General features: G+C 40.2%; 2 protein-coding genes across 10 annotated transcripts in view; one reads left to right on the plus strand and one right to left on the minus strand.

The window, feature by feature from the left end:
* Positions 1-9,528, minus strand: part of LOC135483121 (casein kinase I-like) — a 34,559-nt gene extending 25,031 nt beyond the window's left edge. For 4 of the 8 annotated variants that reach the window (XR_010446296.1, XM_064763674.1, XM_064763671.1 and 1 more), the window contains exons 1-4: positions 8,817-9,527; positions 7,842-7,882; positions 5,777-5,846; positions 5,129-5,277 (exon numbers count right to left, since the gene is read on the minus strand). Coding sequence is in view for 7 of the 8 variants with exons in the window: in XM_064763674.1 (XP_064619744.1) it covers positions 5,129-5,277; positions 5,777-5,846; positions 7,842-7,882; positions 8,817-9,012 (456 nt within the window). In the remaining variant the exon portion in view is untranslated. Of the gene's footprint in view, positions 1-5,128; positions 5,278-5,776; positions 5,847-7,841; positions 7,883-8,816 lie in introns of all 8 variants that reach the window. The other 4 variants (XM_064763675.1, XM_064763672.1, XM_064763669.1 and 1 more) reach the window with 2 other exon arrangements.
* A 343-nt stretch (positions 9,529-9,871) lies between these two features.
* Positions 9,872-21,062, plus strand: LOC135483119 (centrosomal protein of 120 kDa-like). 2 transcript variants are annotated; one of them, XM_064763665.1, is made up of 18 exons: positions 9,872-9,993; positions 10,418-10,686; positions 10,864-11,002; positions 11,211-11,380; positions 14,927-15,124; positions 15,326-15,445; positions 15,610-15,708; positions 15,971-16,175; positions 16,429-16,521; positions 16,756-17,165; positions 17,417-17,484; positions 17,677-17,917; positions 18,239-18,421; positions 18,717-18,829; positions 18,914-19,085; positions 19,307-19,551; positions 19,861-19,890; positions 20,157-21,062. In XM_064763665.1, the coding sequence occupies exons 1-18, from the start codon at positions 9,948-9,950 to the stop codon at positions 20,368-20,370; spliced, it is 3,015 nt and encodes a 1,004-aa protein (XP_064619735.1). In that variant the 5' UTR covers positions 9,872-9,947; the 3' UTR covers positions 20,371-21,062. The 2 variants fall into 2 exon arrangements, with proteins under 2 accessions (XP_064619735.1, XP_064619737.1); XM_064763667.1 differs by lacking the exon at positions 19,861-19,890.

Genomic DNA, 21,062 nt, shown 5'->3' on the forward strand with positions numbered 1-21,062 from the left:
TGTTCGTGTGAAAGCAGAACTCGAGGAGATCGTGTCAGGGATGTGCACATTCGAAGGAAAGAACAGGTTACCAAAACAGTGGTCGATAATGAGGTTTTCTAAAATGTATACAGATGCCAGAAGGGCAATGCTTCAAGACGCCTGGTTGTCCGTTACTATACAACTGCAGCTGCCCTGCAACCTGTTGCTTTTCTGACAACACGTAACATGACATCCGTTGTCAAAATGGTACCTCTTTCTGGTACAAAATCTGAACCTTTCTTATGTTGATAGAGAGGTCCACCATCACAGCTTTTCCCACTATAATGCTTGGTCTACATAAACTGGACATTCAATATAATTGCACCACCACCGTCAACTATGACATTTAGTATCCTTGGAGAGATATGCATGTATCAACACATTGATTGAATCTTTCTTACTCCCTCATCAAGTTGATATAAATCACACAGGACTCTTCGGGATATCGCTACTGCTGGGCATGATATATCAAAATGCATTACAATACTTGAGCAGAGTGGCTAAGGGCTATAAAATCACCATACTCAAATTTGATAGTGAGGTCGTGAACCCAGGCACTGAGGGATAGTTTTTTTTATTAGTGGTATAAAACCAACTTATATAAGACACCATTTTCATCGATACCGGGGATTAATATCACAGGTGTAAGGTCCTATTTGGCTAAACTAAATTTTGATATTACAGCAGACCATGTGGTCTGTATACATGTACTGCTGTTTATGTACTCAGTCATGACGTTTGTTGTTCGTTTCCAACAAACAAATTGGTGGTGGTAACGTCCCAATATATGCCTCACATTGCACGTTTAATTACTCAGTCAAAAACATTCACCTGATTATTACCCTTATTGATTATTGATATTTCTTCAGCATGGCTTTGACCAAGCCATAAACCCAACACAGAGTGGAAACATCACCGTTTTAGGGTGCCATGATTAAGCAAAATGTCAAGTCAAAAGTTTCTCAAATTTCCTGGTTGTTAGAGGATGAGGAGCTGGTTAAAGTTGGGAGATTTTTATTTTTATTTTCTAGGGGGGGGGGGGGGGGGTAGTGATATTCATACCAGTACCACACATCATTTTAGTTCCATTGGCATTGAAAAAGTTAAAATATCTCAGACATGCCCTGATCAAGTTTTGGAAACAGTGCCCCACTATGTAGCAGAAGAAACTCTTGTACTACGGTAAGAAATGTGTTCAAGGGTAAAACTTCGTTCCTGCCTACAATGTATGTTTGCACCATCAGGGCTTCAGGGTGACATAGTAACGCTCCAATCAATAAGAAACAATCAAAATGTTCTCAAGTTCGTGATTAACAGTTTCGTTTTCATGGAAAATGGTAACCAATATTCCCATTCAGTGCAATTCTCCTAGAATATATCCAGCTGGATATTGAGAGCTGGAAAGGGCAAATGTCATGATTATTCAACCATCCGCAGTATTAATGTACACACCGAGCAAACAAAAAGATCAGATGACGTTCGTTCGCTGTACTTGTGGTGGGCATTTTTGTATAGTGACGAACAAAACAAGAAGGCTTTCTTATCTGAATCAAAGGCAGCCAATGGCTGTTTCTTGAAGTTCAAGAACATGTCAACAGCATGGATGGCCACAGTTGGCAGTTGCTAGAGGGCAAGTGCTCCAAGAAGTATGGTTATATCAACTACCATTGGCATTGAACAGTTGCCCTGAAATAGGTTTGATTTTAGTCAAAGGAAAAGCAAACATCTGGCTGCTTCCTGAGATGTCAAACCACAGCCACAGCCAGACAGTGGACAGATACTCAGTGAATTCAACATGTTATTCAAGCATGAACTTCCACAATGTCAGATCGTTTCCCTTGTATCACAACAACTTTCCGAACAAGGATGTGACCTACTTTTCAATTTTATCTTTTCTTTTCTATGAATAATGATGAAAATTGTCATCGGACCTCAAAAACTTCCAGCCATATGGCAGTGACACAGCGTTTTAGCTATTTTTAGTTGTCAACAGGAACACTACTTGGACACCAGGGTATATTATCGTCTCTCTCGTCTTTAGGTCATTTCTTAGTTCTCAGTGGGTCATCTCTCTTTAATAGTTTGGGACAGAACAATTTGGTATCATCAGTACACTAACATTTCATAATCATAATGTTGCCCCTGAAGCCAAATGGTTGTATATCATAAACTGCCAATATTGTGTTTTATAAAGTGAACATCGTGAATCACTTCAGTAGCACATCATTCATCATTCTAATTGAGCAACACGAGGGGGATAACAGTCCACTTAAATTCATTACCTGCCTTTCCAAAATTAAAAATTTGTCAATTTCTCTTCAGGAGCCAAGAGACATCTTCCCTCTTTGACATACCCATACTGCTGATTATTTCTAACTTAAATTGTCCAAGAAGTCTAATTGGAAAGAAAAAATTTTAATCCCTGATGTGAAATCACTTCAGAAACAATCAATACATGAAATTCACATTTTGCATGAGTGGGAGGGAGTGCACACCTTTTTTTCAGCACCATATGGGCAATAAAAGTTCAATTCTCTACTTTCAGGTGTGCCTTATTGATTCTCTATGTAAATAGTGTAAACGTATAGCTAAGTTTAACACCATGTAACTGTATAGCAATGACAATTTCACAAACTAAGTCGTACTTTCTGGAAGTATCAAGTCTTTGGTGTGAGGATTTTATTATCTTTGACAGGAAGACGTGACTTCAAAATGAAATGCAGACATGGCGAATGTCACAACACAACCACAAGAAAAGAGGAGCCAAAATGAATAACGACCTGTAAATCCACATGGATGCAGTAGCAGACCAAACTGCACTCACTGCTCCAAAATTTCCTGACAAAATCTTTGATGTTATCGGCAATGACAAATATGAACCAAACTGAGCAATCGCTCTGATTTATTGCAAGGCAATGTGAGAAAGCTTGATGTCTACATAGGATCGGTACAAATTGATCAGTCAGTGATACCGGTCAGTCGTTACTACTTGATAATGAATCCCCTGTGACTGCAGTTATGATTCAGAGGCTGATTCAAACCTTGATCACACATCTCTGTGAGGTACCCTCACAGTACACCACAAGGCTTGAGACACCAAAACCATCTATTCATCTTGAAATTCCACAAAGATGACAGAAGCTTTAGCATGGCCATCAATAATGAGGTTCTTTCACGACAAACACAAGACAAGGCCGCTCCCACAGTATGCCCTCAGATATACAATGATTATCAATTAAAATCTTGAAAGGATAAGCCACTGAATCTGATTGATCATGCCCTGTGTGTGACAGTGTAATGTTGCGGGCGAATTGAACATCTTCCGAACATGAGGAACAGATTGGATGAAGGAGCTTGAACGCACTATAGTGAAGAAGGGCTATCGTAAACTGCACCAGACAATTTATTTTTGTTTACTTTGCGAACAACCTCAATGATTTTGGGAAAATGAAAATCCTGCAAATGTTAATTTTCAAGGCAAAATACTAAAAGACATTTCAATTTTTGCCACATTTTTTAACCTGGAATATCGATTTAAATCACAATCCACATTCAAACAGCAAAACAAATCATACAAACTTCAGACAAAGAGTTAAAATCAGAACATGAACAAAATTTAAAAAAAAACAAATAGAATCTTTCTGCATTGCATTAAAGGAAAGGGCCCGCCAAAAAATGGGGAGTTTTGGACGGCCCGGTCAAAACCTTAGGCGGGAATAAGGTTTCATTGATAAATATAAGGAGTTTCAAGGCCCCCAAATTACTTGTAAGGTTCAATAGATACTGGCCTTTCATTGGTTTATCGTTTGCGTATCATTTACATACTCTCATCTTGAAAAATATGACAATATTTACGATCAAGTTATTGATTTTTGCAACATTTTCGGTAACGCGCCCCTTGCGGATCTGTAAGGTACCATTCGGATGCTTGAAAAATGTTAGTGGCGTGGCTCCATCTGCTACAGCTGTCACCGCGCCGGTGTTAGTCTCACGTCTTGGCGTCTGCACCACCCTTGGGGAACACCTCAATGCCGTTGGCGTACTGACGAGACCAGCGTCTCTAGAGGCTCCGACATTCGCCATGAGCAGTGACAGCTAGGTCACTTGGCTGGAATGTCCCCATCTCCTCTTTATTTATGTTCATTGCCGGCAATTTTGGCAAATATCTTGAGTCGTCATGGTTGTCAAACAAGTCTTGGATAATATGCTGCTCCATTTCTTCTGTACTGTTCGGATCAGGGGCCTAGCTCTCCACCGGCCCAGAATCCACCGGCGACTCGAAATCCATACTACTATTCTCTCCATTTTCCATTTTCTCCTCTCTCCAACTCACTACTATCGCTATTGACTGCGTAACATACACTAACATTCTTTCGCTATCATTGCTAACTTCATTTACTAGAACACTGGCCTCTTTGTAGCCGATTATGTAACCCATAGTGGAAACACCTGACAGCGCCGCCCGGCATGATACACGTGCTACTGGCATATTTATAACTCGTAGTAAATAAGGTTGTAAAAATAGGCAAATGAGATGCCGTATATGGAAACCATGACGTCACTAAGCAGTGCTTATTTCTGCTCGGGTGGCGCTGTTGCTTGCTTCTGGAGGCGCTATTCAACCTCTTTAATTTAAAAAAAGAAATCCTGACTAATGACATTGCGTCAATCTCAGGCAAGTTTTAACATGTGTACATGTAAATACCGGTAGCAAAATTAAAAAAAAGTTGTATGTATTCATGTGCTTATGTACATAGGTAGTCCCAGTGCGAGGAAAATGCATGCCATGCTTCATACCAAAGTCGTATACCCAATGGTGGGTCTTACATGTAGGACTTTTATTAGTTTCTCGGACCTCATGACACGGACAATTTAAGGATTTGGTATGTCCACATGTACTGTTTATTGTACATGTGCATTGTGATAAAAACTTTGAAATATGAAAGCTGGCAATCTTCACTTAGAATAGGCAAGGCCAGGTGTATAGCCACCTGTTGAGAATGTTTTCTAGTCTTTCCCTAGGCACTGGTATAGTTCTGCCCACCACGACCTCACAAGGAGGTATGCTTTATCTCAAATGAAAGAAGACCTTCAAAAGTATACTTACGAGCTGTATGGCTATCATGAGTACAGTTTTTAATGAAAATTTCCTGTCACACAGGTCGAATAAGTCTTCTAAACTTGGCCCTAGTAATTCTAGTACTAATGCATTGTATTTTCCACATGGCCCGAAATAGTAAACCTGAGGAACTCCCTCTGAAAAAAAGAAAGGGATTACATATGTCAAAATACGAAATTAGTAATAGCTGCTGTAAACAGAACTTTATTTGTTTACTTCAGATAGAAGTTTGTATCAGAATCACTCAAGATCCAATTAAAGGCCAATTGCGAGATATTTTTATTTCTTATCTGCAGTGTCAAGCACATTATGAGTGGGTTGACCTTGACTAGTTAATGGCTAGTTATGCACTGTCTACAACATTGTGTAATAGCTGACAATGACATTGATTTTATATTTCAAATCAAGTATTCCAAAGTGATCATCACCACCACATGATAAATACATGTAATTTTTTACATCGGCTTTGGCACTCACAGTCACAACCAAGTTCACAGTTCATTGATTGTCTTGGGTAATTTTGGAATGAGATTCTGCCATTGTAATAGTGATTCTTCTTTTATTCATTCTACTGTTATCATCTAAAGGTGAGGTCAATATCATTGTACACCTAGTAGGTAGTACATGTATACCTACCTGCTTGGCCTAACTGTCGATAAAATCTGTACTCCAGATGGAGCTGTGGAGCTCGTGATTTCATGGGTTCCTGAAGATAGAACAAAAGTACACTTTAATTGTAAAGATGATGTCTGGGAAAGGAATTGGCAAGAAACATTGTAGTAACTTTAAAAAAAAACACAATACAGCCTGAAAGCCAGGGGGGAGGGTATCTCAGTCTGTATTACTTATGTATCATTAGGCAATGAAACATCTGTGATGTCATTGTCTTAATGTACTAACTCATAACGGGAGGGGCCTGTTTTCCCCTGCATACAATGTACTGTATGAACTATGCTTTCCCCCACCCATACAGTACACAGTACGAGCAGGCTACTGTATACACAAAAATATTCATGCAAATGATCAATACTGCTTTCGTTGCATAGACATCGGGACTGGTAGGCAACACAGAAAATTTGACGTGATTAAAATCAATTTTGGGCCAATGCCCCAATGCGCTGGGCAAGCTGTTTGCCTATTCTGATGAAGTAAAAGTCAATGATGAGCGAATGACCAAGGACAAGGTACCATGTACCAAGCACAACAGCACACCAGCACACCAGAGTAGTTCATTTGAGGACAAAATCAGAGTGACACAGATATGTGAGCCACCAGTCCAATCCTGATCCATCCTTTCGTTTGCCCTTATGTTGTCATGGAGATAACATTAACAGTGTCTCCAGGTAATTGCTAGCAAGAGCTCTATGTATGGGACAGATTACACTTATAGCAGGTTTTTTGTTCCCACTCGAACACTGAAATACCTGCACATATAATTCAAAACATGCAAGCACAGTCTCGGAGACAATTCCTTTGTTTAGTGATAGTTGAAAATGGGGTTTCACTATGATACATGTGAGGAATTTTCATGAAAATTTTAAAACATTTCATCATCTAATTTCACATCTTCATGAGTGATAATGATTGGATTATTTGTATGTGATTAATGTTTGCAAAAAATTAAAATTCTTTTTTAAAAAGAGAACAAAACCGAGCATCACAGCAACTAGGATAGGTACTGACCCAAAGACATCCATCCGATCTCTGACATCAGAAAAATCTCCCTTGGATACCACACAAAGGCACAATCCACACTACAATGTAGCACACAAGAAAGCTCTGATGGCAGGTTGTGTACAAACTGAAGAAATGTATGCCAGAAGGAAACCAGTTAAGTTCCGAAGAAGAAATCTTTAGAACTTGATGGTCAATAGGATCTCTCAATGCTAGATGACAAGTCATTCATAGATCACGACCCGATAACCACAGTATATGGAATGGAAGGACACATCATTTTGACAATGGACGGATATGGAAGACTTCAGTAACATTTCTTTTACATCCATGGAGGCGGTAGAGTAATTTTGTAATGAGAAGTTCAGCCGATGATAACAAGGTGATGATACTAACATGCACCAAGCATGTTACATGTATGCATAAAGAAGATAAAGTTGTTTGTGATTGCAGCTAGCAGGACAGTGCCACTGCAAGTGCAAGCTGTGCGTTGAATATAGAATAGACCAAACAAAACACTGCAATTGCAGCGTATGGCAAACAATGGTAAACATGGAAAAGGTCAAGGACAGCTGTGATCTCTTGTGCAAAATGACAATGTTGTTATGCTATGATGTTACTGAATGTAGCACAAAAAATGAGCAGTTAAGATCAGATGGATCCAAGATCCAGGGATGCAAACACAGCGCTCTGCTCCTTGTCAATAATGTTCTAAAATAGCCATGCAGCAGTGCCTGTTGATAGCCAAATGTACGCTTGGCAACGGAAAATCTATAATGAGATGTCACATTTTGCATTGAACTATGTAGATTGAGCAGAGTTCAAGTATAATAACTTCAGAAGTTCTCATTTTTTCAGTAGGTTTCAAGACTGAGGGCAGAGGCCTCATTACAATAGGTCTGAAGCAATCCGTTACAGCATTATGTAGGTTGCAGGCCTCCACATCAATGCAGTGTTTCAATGCACAGTGATTCACCTTTTTGATGACAGGACACTTTAACCAATCGAAAAACGCAACAATACCTACCAATTTTATGGCAACGTGTTCATTATTGTACAAGTTTTTCCCTGAAAATAGAAGAAAAATATGTTTTGGGTGAAAGCCCTTGTTTTTTTACTATTTTAGAAACCTATGTGTGACATAAATGTAGCAGGAGGACTCGAACAAATAGCGGTAGTGAATTTATACAAAAAGGTGGCATGCACTATTTACTTGTACCCGTGGTTTGCTTGATACCAAGAGTGATGGTTTGCTTGATACCAAGAGTGATATCACATGCATAAACAAACAAGTTCAATCCATCACAGGCCTGCATACATATGTACTCTCTTCATACATGTACATTTATAATAATTTGAAACACAATGAATATCAAAATCAATGGGCAATGAAATGAAGTGGAAGGCAACACCCATTTTTATTAGGAATAAGGTCAACATTAAGCCCCATACAATGGACTACACATGATATTGTACACTGTACACAGTAATTCTCGGACTTAATGTATTTAGTTTGAGGTTATAGATGACTGGTCATGGAACATGCTCACCAGACAAAAGCACTGAAATGCGTGACCCAGTGCAGACATGATGAAACTATTAACACTAATAATGGCGTCATCCTGAACGCAAGTGTACGGTAGCAGAGAAAAGGCCTAGTGACTGAAAAATTAGACTTGCAATAGCTCAATTTTAGGCTGTTGTGTCGTATAGATTCAAGATGAGTTAAATCGGAACGGAGAGTCGTGGGAATATAATGTACAAGTACTTTCAGAAGTCCCCGACCCTGTCCCTGTTTTGGCAAGTGCATGGGAAAATTGACAATGACAGGCAACCTTTTGAACTGGCGATACACAATGAAACACGATGATTTGACATCAATATGATATGATATGGCGACTTATCATGATATCAAACAAAACGCAATACATCCACCAATGCTCTCAAAACCAGCAATGACGAGAGTGGTTCGGTTCAAAGTGTTCATCATTCTTAGTCTTACCTAATCGTAATTCTCCGAAATTTCCACAACCTATTTTTTTACCGACTCTGAAATTGGGGCCTACCATGAGGACCCCAGAGTTCGCAGCTGAACCACTCTGTCTAGCTGCACCATGCATCCTGCTTGCACTGGCTGTCCTGGTTTGACGTTTTTGGTCCTCGGCGCTTCCCCCTCTTTCGCGCTTTACTCCACTCATGAATAACTACACCACTACCGGGACACCTCCACACTAAAGACAACTGCACAGACAGATCTTTTATCTTAGAAACAAGGATTTCCCTATCTTTATAAAAAGAAGCCCTCGACAGTGTTATCGACTCGAGTTAGCATGTTGGACGACAAGGGCAAGGAAAGATCTGAAGTCCGGCCCAGTGAAGATGACCTGACGAACATGAACCTGTTTATTGTCGATTCTCGAACACTAAAATAGTTAATCCAAGCGATCACTACAAATGTACGGAAATGAAGTTTAGCTGTCCAAAAAATATAAGCCGAAAGGGCTCGATCTCGATGCCATAATTGCAAATTAATGCAAATAATTTTGTTGTTTTGTGTAGAAAGTCGTACTCATCCAGTGCAGAGAAATGATGGTCTCATCACTTTGCAGCGGTGTCCATAAGTCAATCCGCTAGTCATCGAAGAAAACGAATTCTTGAATGTCTAAGAATTCATTACAAGCATAAATTACAACTGTATAAGTGAACGGAATTCTTCAACGATCAGGAACACCTTAATGAAGTAAACGTTATATTTCCGACGAACTATATTTGATAAAATTTGCTCACGACAGGAAAACAATTATTTTCAACTGCGCAAGACAGGAAACTCTGTATCCATGGGCGTCTACCGGCATAATGTGGACTCAGCAACCTGTGTTTTAGGGTAATCCAAGCTTGAAAAGAATATTTCTCAAGAAGCTCTACATGAGTATCACATAATGGAACGATCGCATAAACCACAGATCCCATAAATATCGAGAAAATACTGTGGTTGTGCTGAACGCAAAAGTGACGTCACAGGTCACCTCACTTTACATCACTTCCGGTTTCCGCAATTAGTAATGGCGGCATAAATTCAAAACCTTTCGCCCACGTTCATAAATTTCGTTGTATTAGAGACTTTAATCCAAAAATGGTGGGCAAGGATCGATTTCTCGTCGTTGTTTCTGTGTTAGAGGGTACGTTGATATCATTTTAAAGTCAATTAAAGAGTGAATGGATAAAAAAACTTCTTCAACGTTCGTAATTTTTTTGGCTTCTCTAGTAGTGCAAAATGCATGTAGTAGTCATTGTCGGATGAAAATACTATGTCCTATTTTCGGACAGAACAAAAGGGTGACTATCCCTTTAAGCTGTGTTTCTAGACTTGATGAGTGATTCGACACTGTTAGCTTAAAACAATGCAATGGTGAAACACCCTTCATAATTTCAACTAGTCTGAAATCATTAATTTATTGACATTGTCATTAGTAGGTTGACCCTAAAATTTTGTTATAAAAAATAGACCACCCTATGATCAGGCTGTTCAGTGTTACAGGGTAACAGTTGTTGCTAGTCCAGAAATTTCATTTCTGTTGTCACTTTCTTTCTTTTAATCAACAGGTCGCAAATTCCCGAAGAGGCCGAAACACAAGCTGATCGCCGAGGCAAAGTTTGATGGGGAACTGCTTGCAACAGATCCAGTTGATCACAATGAAGAACCAGACTTTACCCAAGAGATAGCATGGGAACTTGACAAAAAAGGTCTCTCTCAGCACAGGCTGCAGAGGAGTTCCATCAAAGTCCAGTATTATGCTGTCGACGTGCAGAGCACAATGAGAGAGGCCATTGGTTATGTGATGCTTGATCTTCGGTCAGCCACAAACACACAGGTAAATGGTGGAGATGTTAATAATCAGATAACGTAGTTTACTTCATGTAGAATCAGCTTAATTTCAAAATCATTATCATGGTCAATTGAATGAAAGTATTATATGTTGATCGTTATTTATTGTAAAAATTCTGCATGTACAACCATGCTATGTACTATTTAACACAATGTTTTTCAGACTGCAAAATGGTATCCTCTACTTCATGGAAAATATTCCCGCTCCAAACCTGAGGTCAGACTTGGGATCTACCTTGATGAGGATAAAAATATCCAGCCAGCTGGATTCAAGGCTAGAGCTGCTCCAGCAAGGCCTGGTAGTATGTATAATCTCTCTAAAATTAGTTGTTTGTGCTTTGATTTCACACATTGGTTTTTCATTGCAGCTCTGCATTTGACAGTATTGTAGGCCAAGTAAAACAAATGAGAAAATTAATCTTTTTGTCTTGGTACTGTGTGATTCTTCACTTTGTTTGATAGGCTTCCTATTCCTGTCTACTTTCCGATACATTTCCCTCTCTCCTTTAGCACTTCATGAATCGCCTAGTACATCTGAGAGTATCCATGGTGTTGACCCTAAACTGCTCAAGCCTGTTTTGAACGAATCTGAAGGATTCTACCAGCTTGGACCTGTGGAAAAGAGCACAGAGAACTTCATATTGTCTGTTACTATTTCATTTGCTTCCAATTTACCACAGGTGAGAATGTAGCAAAAAATCATGTGATGCAGGTACCGTATTTTGCTGCGTATAAGGCGCAGCTTTTTGACCCAAGAAAGCCCTAAAATCGGGGGGTGCGCGTTATACAAAGGTGCGTGTTATCTATGGCCTAGCCCTAGGAAGCCACCGAATGATCACAAGATTTTTTTCCATCAACTCATTTCTTTTGACGGCTTTTTTGGCTCGCAACCAAGTCGGCGCATTTTATATTTTTGCACGAAAGAAAAATCGGGAATATCGATGCACTTTGCATAGTTCACCGATGCTAACTCGCCTGTTCTGTACGCAATACATATTAGTATCCTCATTATCATTTCAGTTACTTCTATAAATGTTTTTGAGGGTCCTTAGTGGCAATATTCTGAGCGTAGATGCGAGATAAATCCAAATCGATAAATCAGCTGATCGTGTGCCGCCATGATTTAACATCAAAGCGAGGCTTTTACGAAGGAAAGATAGGCAGGGGGCATCTCAGAAGTTATTATCATCATTCTGAAGATCTGATGCATTTTATTTTATTTTTTAGGTCGGCAAATACGTACCGGTATTTGTTTTGCTTTAGGAATTGGCACCCGTATTTCTATAATAAAATTATTATCATCTGAATATAAAATAACATAAGCCTACAAGCGTAGTTATTTGTTGTTCTGTGTATTGGAATAGTCAAGGCAGAGGGCCCGATTAGCCGATGATATCATTGAGCATGGGCTTGAATGGTAAGTATCGCAGGTCCGATATCCTTCCCAACCGATGGTTCAATTCACACTAAAAAGGTGAGAAAATCGTAAATTTTGGCAGATGAATTAAACCAATCAAAATGATTCACACATATCACAACTAGGGGAGATTGATTAGTACAACTCATTTTATTGAAGGGTCAGTTAATTGCCCTAATTAATCATATGCAAATCTGTGGCATCACAAAAATCTACATCAGGAGCCAATTAAGGGGTATAAATAGGGGTCAAAATTACTGTTGAGACATATCACAAGTACAAGCGAACAGGCCACGTCATAATAATCCAGAATCCACGAACAGTCAAGATGCCTCCAGTCAAGAGAAGAACGTCGTATATGAAGCCAGATTCAAGCTTAAAGTTATCGAATATGCAGAACAGCACGGGAACAGAGCCGCCGGTCGGGAGTTTGGTATCAATGAGTCTATGGTGCGAGGTTGGCGAAAGATGAAGGATGCCCTGAAGAAGACCAAGAAATCAAGGAAGACGTTCCGGGGTGACAAGGCACGCTGGCCAGCACTTGAAGATACAGTAATGGCATGGGTTACAGAGCAGAGGGCAGCTGGCAGAGGCGTCTCGACCGTTAGCATCCGATTGAAAGCAAGAACGATCGCAGACGACATGCTGATAGAGGAATTCCAAGGTGGTCCCTCCTGGTGCTTCAGGTTTATGCGACGCAAAGAACTCTCGATCCGAACCCGCACCACAGTTTGTCAGAAGTTACCAGCTGACTGGCAGGAAAAGGTCGACAGCTTCCAGTCATACACGAAAGACATCATCACTGAGCACAAGATCGATCTGGACCGGGTGACAAACATGGATGAGGTCCCACTGACATTCGACATCCCCATGCATCGCACCGTTGAGAAGACCGGTGTCAACATGGTTCCAATCAAGACGACAGGCCACGAGAAAACAAGCTTCACTGTCGTCCTTGCCTGCACTGCCTCCGGAAAGAAGTTGCCACCCATGCTTATCTTCAAACGTAAGACCATCCCGAAAGAGAAGTTTCCGGCCGGTGTCTCTATCAGAGCGAACGCGAAGGGATGGATGAACGAAGCCGTCATGAACGACTGGTTGGACTCCGTGCATGTGAAGCGACCGGGCGGATTTTTCCACACGTCCAAGTCTGTTCTCGTCCTTGATTCAATGACTGCCCACAAGACGCAGTCGGTTAAAGATCATCTCCAACGCCAGAACTCCTTGATTTCGGTAATTCCAGGAGGCCTTACGAAGCTGCTTCAACCTTTGGATATCGCCGTAAACAAAGCGTTTAAGGACAATCTGCGTACGATTTGGGAGACTTGGATGGTTGAGGGCGAACATACGTTCACTAAGACGGGCCGCCAACGCCGTGCCAGCTACGCTGAAGTTGCCAAATGGGTATTGGAGTCGTGGACCAAAGTGAAAACGTCTTCCATTACGAATGGATTTCGAAAATCTGCGATGCTTCCCGATGCTTTGCCCGATCAACCAGAGAACGACGACGATTCTGACGATGATGAAACCGCGAATACTCTTCCGAATGTATCACCCGAGATGGCCCAGCTATTCGCAAACCTCTTCAACGATGATACTGATGACGAGGATTTTGACGGATTTACGGCCAGCGATATCGAGGATTTATAAACTATTTGAATGAACATTTCTCCCTTTGGACTTTTCAGAACTAAGATTACTAAGTAATTACTTCATGAACAATTATGAACTATTTCTGACTGTGCATAAGATTTTCAACCCTAATCTATTGTGTACCGTAATCTACAGTGTATTCTATTGACAATTCTACACAATGACAATTTAAACGACTCATTGTTTGGTCTATTGTCCTTGATTGATGCAAAGTACCGTTTAATTACCTACCATAAACAAGGCATTGTTAAGGTGCTAATTGGCTATTGTGAATAATGGGATACTGTTTGTGTGCTATTATGTGCTGATTAAACATCCATAACTTTATTGTGTATTTACCGGGAAATAAAAAACGTTTTTGTTTGGAAAATTTGACTTCTCTATTCTGTCGACCTATGATACAGCCCCCATACCGTGTCAACACACGAAATTGTAGTTGAGCACAACACAGTTTTTCTCTCAATGAGAAAAGCTTTATCGGTTATATCCAGTACGAGCAAGACTACCGCTGTAGTGAGATAAGAAAGAGGAACGCAGTACAAATGTATCGGCTTTATTAGCAACTAGTATACAAGTATGTGATGCAGGGTCGGAGGTGTGTATGACCACTTTCCCTCTTCATTGTTACAACAGTCCTTTTCAACTGAAAAAGAAATAGGAAGTTCAATTTAAAAACCGGCAAAAATTGTTTATGGCCCAGTATACCCGGTACATTGTGTATACCTGTAGTATGTAAAATGTACTGCGTGTTATACGTAGGTGCGCCTTATGTCTGGATTTTGTCTACGGACTCAATGGGTGCGCTTTATACCCCGGTGCGTTTTATACGCAGCAAAATACGGTAGTTTGAGCCCTTTTAGGCTTTTATTTGATATATTTCAGAGCCATGAATGATAATATGGGAAGAATATTATGATGCTTTAAAACTGATGAATTTCCTATTTGTCCTGACAACACCATCTTTTTCTGGCCGTTCTCGTTGCTTCATCTCAGGACTTTATGTCATCCAAATTAGACTTAAAACGGAGTTTTCTTGTATCTGAGGTTTTGCTGGACGGCAAGCAAAAGACCCTACCATGTAAAAAACTTGAGTAGCTTGTGTTGGACTCTACCTCTGGGGAATTACAGCTATACTAATAAATTTCATTTTTTCCAGCTGATCCCAGCATCCCAACCTCTGCCATTATCTGGGAACGGCTACTTTTTCTACTACTCTCTCCTTGGTAATGACATCACAAATGAGACATTCTTTGATCTTCTCAATCCAAATTTCCCACCAGAACGAGCTTCTGTCAAGGTCAAGAGTAACTCAGACTTTCTGCGAGCATTTTTTGAACAACAGCCTGGAATTCAGGTGAGTGGTATTGATATAAAAATAATAAAATCCATTGATACAACTAATGAAGTCAAATCTTACCTTTGTTACAATATCTCTGTACATTTGAAGGGATGTACGTATATAAAACTTAATTGAAAGATCAGTCAATATGTTTCTGAACCCCGTGCTGGATATGTCTCTCCCTGTCTATATGGAATTTCATTTGCCTCCTTTCAGGTCCATCTCTGCTGTGGAGATCAGTCACTTGGTAGCTGTGAAGTCCCTCTAAACACATTACTCAAAAAAGGCAGCACTGAAATCTTCATGAAACCTGTTTTGTTGGAAGGAGCCTTTGAGGTAGGTGCACATCTTCAGAATGTTTAATAATTTGATGTTTAAATTTAAAGTCTTATCAGTCTACTGTCTGAAAATACTGTTAATGAAAATTCCTATAAAATAAAAGAAACATATTACACTGAAGTCTTATTTGCCTTTAACAGTAAAAGTTATTCTCTTTTCAGATGGCACCACCAGCAAGAGTAAAGTCCCTACTGCCTGCCTATCCAGAGGAGATGATGCCTACTGTTGGTCTGTCAGTCATGCTAAGAATGGAAGAGCAGGTAAGGCTTACTAAATTCCTCACTAGAGTGACATGACGTCTGTGGTTACAAGCAATATTAAGGCTAATTTTCACACAAAAGCCCTTTTGTGAAATATGTTTTTGGGGGGATAAATACCCTTTTACCTCATTCCAGCACACTGAATCCAGTGTTTGCTTGTTTATCTGAATTAGATCTGCTGTAATCCATATCCTCTTCCCTCGGAATACTTGCATCATCAGTGAAATCAGAAATGTTGAGATTATCCCTTTATTTTTCACAGTATATGGGTCAAGTTCCTGAAGCTATTACTCCCACCAAAACTACACCTACAAAGGAGCCACATAGCCCTCCGCAGAGACTGGAGAAACCAGCCGAGAAGAAAAAGAGCAAGACACCTCCCCCAGATTCCTATACAGATGAATTTGATACAAATACGGAAGGAACAGAAAATGCAGTTAGCAATATTCCAGAGGAATCTCAAGAAAGTTAGTATTTATCTTCACTTCTGGATCATCATCGAGTTATTCAAGTTATGAAAGAAGTTCTCGGTTTTGTCGTGTCTGTGCAGGACATTATGGGTCATCTGGCATTGCCCAAGTTCAAAACATGGTTAGATGGGTCCTGTATTTCTAATTTGTGGTCAGATTGATATAAATCTATAAAACACTAATGAAAAAGACTATCTGTTACTTCAAATATTGCATTGTGCAAAATTACATCAATTTTTTTTCAAATCAGGAAAAAATGCTAAAGCAAAGAAGGAAAGCAAGAAAAAACAAGAAGCTCCTCGACAGTCTAGTCCAGGATTGGGAAACCTAAAACCAGTTCCAAGTAAGAGCACAATCGTTAATACAGTTTGCTGTCACAAGATCAGAGACTGTCTCATAGGATATCATTTTCAATTATGATGATTTTAAGATTTCCATATTTGATGAAAAGAACATCAGGCGAGCTAACAGGGCCGTGCTTTGCTTACAGTCGTTAGGGAAATGAAATCTGTCATTTTACTTGACATAGGATTTTGAAGTTGGTCACCACTTTGTCTAGCATTTCTCTTTATTGCAGTTACGGAACAGGGTGGAAATAGCCACAGCAGCTCCAACCCGCAGTATCAGGTCCCTCCCCAGACTCATCACTTCAACTTCTCCATCGACCTGAAGACTATCAAAAACCTCGACACGACCGTCCCACTCAATGTATTCATGCGCTATGTCTATCCCTTCTTCGGAAGTTCTGCCCCTGTTATCACACATCCTACCATCGAGGTTCAGAGAGGAATGGAGGTGTCTCTACCCCAGTCGTTCTGCGCCTTTGACTTTGCAACGTCAATGCAGCAGCTTGAGGACACGTTCCATAGGGTGCCCCTGATTGTGGAGGTCTACGATAGGGACAGGGCGAAAGGACTTGACACTCTGTTGGGAGTTGCCCAGCTTCCACTACCAAACATCATTGAAGCTGAAAAGGCTCGAGTTGCTGTAAGTATCACCTAAGTATCCTAGCAGAAGGCAAGTCAATTGACAAGATTGTAACTTAATACCGGTAGTAAAAACATAAACTTACTAAAAAACACTGGTAAGCAGTTGACATTTGGCAGACTGGTACTATCAGGCACTTATCAAAGCTGGGGCATTGTCAGCCATCTAGAATCAAGTGACTGGGAACACTTGTTTCTCTGCTAATTGTTTTATGGTAGACTTGACATCCTTTATCGTTATTTCTATTTCAGTGTCCAAATGGTGCTCTAGGCTGGAGGCAGGTGTTTGGGGATGTTGTCTCCATAATGGCAGCAGATGGGTACGAAATTTGCTTCAAAGTTAATTTCCAACGTCATTGATATCTGCAATATCTTGTCCTGGGTGTTATGGTCGGGGCTGATATCCTAGCAAATCGGCCCAGAAAGATGTACAACACTTCAAACTTGTCACATTGAAAAATCTGACCTAGTTTCATTTCCTTTGAATCCAAATGTGTTCAATTCTATTTCAGACAAAGTCGAAAAGTTGGCGATTTGAGCTGTAGTATGACTCTGGAGGACCTTGGAGCCATCAGTTCTCGCCACGTTACATTCCCTACATCAGAGTCTTCAAATGCTTACTCCCTGTCTGCCGCAACACAGCAGCAGCCACAGCCAGCACCTTCAAAGGAACCTCGTGAAACCCAGGAATATCAGGCTGCCCTTGAGCTGGAAATGTGGAAAGAGGCTCAGGAAAATCTGTTTTCGAATAGGGCAAGTTGTTTACTTGTGTAAAATGACTTAAGAGGCTCAGGCCAACACCAAGGAAAATCCCAAATGCCAGGTTGCCTTACTGATGAAAAGAGGCTCACAATAGAACCTCTTAGCAAAGAGTGTATAAAGTTGATCATTGAGGTGTTTGTGTGGAGGTCTCCTGGTGTTCTTTCCTCTGCTAATAATTGTAGTGGATGTTTCTTACTCCTCCTGGTAGGACAGAGTACCTTCCTCTGGATAGTCATACTAAGTTTGTGGATCCGACCTGTCGGCTTATCAGACAATTTGCATTGAATCTATGTCCTTTGTGTGTTTCCGCAGCTGAAAGAGAAGGAGTTCCAGCACATGCGTGCCTTAGCTGACGAATGGAAAAGACGGGACAGAGAAAGAGAACTTCTTGTCAAGAAGAAGATTGCCGAGTATACTCAACTTGAACAACAGCTGAAGAAGACGATAAGCGAATTTGAGAAAAGGGAACGTCTGCTTGGCTCCAATGAGCAGGAGGTATGCCTAGTTTACTTATTTGCTTCGTCAACAAACACGGTAATAGCAGATCTGTATAAACAGCTCACTAGAGATTTATGTGTCGGTCACTCCTGGCTTTTAAAGTGATCCCGTTGACATATGTTCAAATCTTTGACAAATTCAAAAGAGGTTCTGTAGGTACTTGTTGGTAAGTTTCCAGGAAGTAATAATTTGAAATAGATATCATGCTCCTTTACACCATGTTGATTGAGTTTTAAAACGGTATGTAGTTGAGGGATTGGGCTTGTAAAGAATGTAATATTTTTGATTGTAGGTGTCTAGACTACGGGGCGATCTTGAACGAGAACATGAGAGGAAGATTCTGGAGATGAGAGAAGCATCCAGACGAATGAAGGATGATTGTGAACACCTAGTCCAGTTAGAAAGGTAAAGCGGGGTGATGATTAGTGGGGTCTTGACCAGATACTTTATTCAAGTGAATCAAATCTTCTTGTACTTTTTGTTTATTAGGTTGAAAGTGAATGATCTCCAGGAGCAGATATCAAGGCTTAGATCACAGCTTGATGAGGCTGACAAGAAGTACCAAGGGTTGGACAGAGAGTTCATGGTCTATCGAGAGCAGCAGAGCAGCAAGCCAGAGGTCAGGCTACAGTCGGAGATAAACTTGCTCACATTAGAGAAGGTAAGAAATTCCACCAGCAGTTTATTATCATCCAATTTTAGTTACTGTGCCCTAACTTCTCAAAAGTCTCAAAAGCCAGTTTTGGACCAAGTCAAAAGATGTGGATAGTCATGTAACATTAAAATGCCAAGTCCATGAGTCTATAGCCATTTGATGGGAATGACACATTTTCTTTTTGGAAACTCATAAACGGTCAACCCTTCTGCCCATTTCCTTCTTAGGTCGAATTGGAGAGAAAAATAGACTCTGTGACAAAGTCCAAGATCCACTACAAACAGCAATGGGGCCGCGCCCTGAAGGAGCTGGCCAGACTCAAGCAGAAGGAACAAGACCATGCCAAGGCTGAGCTCCTCAAGCAACAGCACGAACTGGAGCATATGAGGCTGCGATATCTTGCTGCCGAGGAGAAGGAGGTCGTCAAGACAGACATGAAGGAGCTCGAGGATATAAAAAATGAACTCAACAAGTATGTCTTCTTTGCTCTCATTCTTTAAAGAAAAAGACAATATTTGAATATGTTAGAGCTAAGGGTGGAATTCGTCTGCATTGCTTTTAACCTTGCAAATGTGTTCAAGTTAAATAAAACACATTGAAAATGTTGCTTCGAGGGCTGATAACAAAACTGGCTGGTTGTATTTTAGTGAGGGGAGAACTGATTCTGGAAAGATCAAAGATTGAGACCCTTCTATAGATGAATGTCAATGATAAGTGGTAATAGTATAACTACAAATGTAAGAAAGAGCCTTAGTCTCTGATTCTCTTTGTCTTTCTTCAGATGTCTTCAGTGTTTACAAAATGTTACAAGGTAGTCCTAACATACATGTATTCTGCATGCATGATACAAGTGCATGTTGTTGGAATAGTTTGTCTGTGTGTCAGTGTCATCTTTTTGGGGGTGGGTTTAGTTAGGGAAAAGATATTTTCAGGGTTGTCTTTCTTAAAGGTGATACTAGTTGACAGTCAGCACCATGAAGCAGGGCTATTTCACTGGTACCCTATCATTTCACTGGTACCCTAGTCATTCATTCGATTGGCTTCATTGGTATGTTATCATTGTTTTGTTGCCTGCAGATTAAAAGAACAGGAAGCCCAACGTAAAGATGCAGATTCGCCAACAAAGGGTCAAACGGACCTAGATGTCAGTTATGATGATCATATCGCCCGGCTTATCGAGGAACGAGACACGCTACTTCGTACCGGCGTATACAGCAGCGAGGACCGCATCATTGCAGAACTGGACCGACAAATTCGGGAGGCTATTGCTACGAGCAAGACAATTAACTGAGATGATATCGCTCCAAGTAGGTTTCTTTGACATCTATGGAGCATTTAAAAGCACTTCTGTCAAACCTTGAATTTCCTTAACTAATCATGTGTTGTCAAGGGAGGATAAATAGTTTCAGTTGTTTTGCTGATGGAACGTTTCTGTCTTGAGTTGGGCAATATAAGCACAATGTTGGAAGTGACTGCTTTCCATAAACTTGAGAATATGAGCACCACACAGCTTGAAATGTGATGCAGTTTTATATTATTAAGTAGATACTGACCGGTAACAAGCATTTAAACTAAATGAGGACATCTTGTGAATAACTGTGTGATTTTTTGTGAGTTTTGCCTGTAATTTGGCTAAGCTATAAAGCCTAATATCCTTATTCCAGGTCTCATGCGGTTGTTGACTTTCTGATACATTCCATGACTCATAATCATATCACTTCTCTGTAAATTTGGTTTCCAATTATGCATTTATGTACATAAATTAATAGCTGTGTATAGTTTTAGTTTTCAATTGGTATATCCCCCACTTTGTAGTAGAGAGGTAGAGAAGAATGTTACTTACAACTCGGACTCGGACTGAAATGCTAGACAGGAGGGCTGGTACCCTTCTGCAAACTATTGCTCGATGCAAAATCATGTTTTTATTATCAATATTTTTATCGAAATGTAAAATTTAGAAAACCAATAAATTGTTAGAGAATG

Source organism: Lineus longissimus, chromosome 2 (assembly GCF_910592395.1).
Source record: "Lineus longissimus chromosome 2, tnLinLong1.2, whole genome shotgun sequence".
In the NCBI taxonomy this organism is placed as follows: Eukaryota; Metazoa; Nemertea; class Pilidiophora; order Heteronemertea; family Lineidae; genus Lineus; species Lineus longissimus.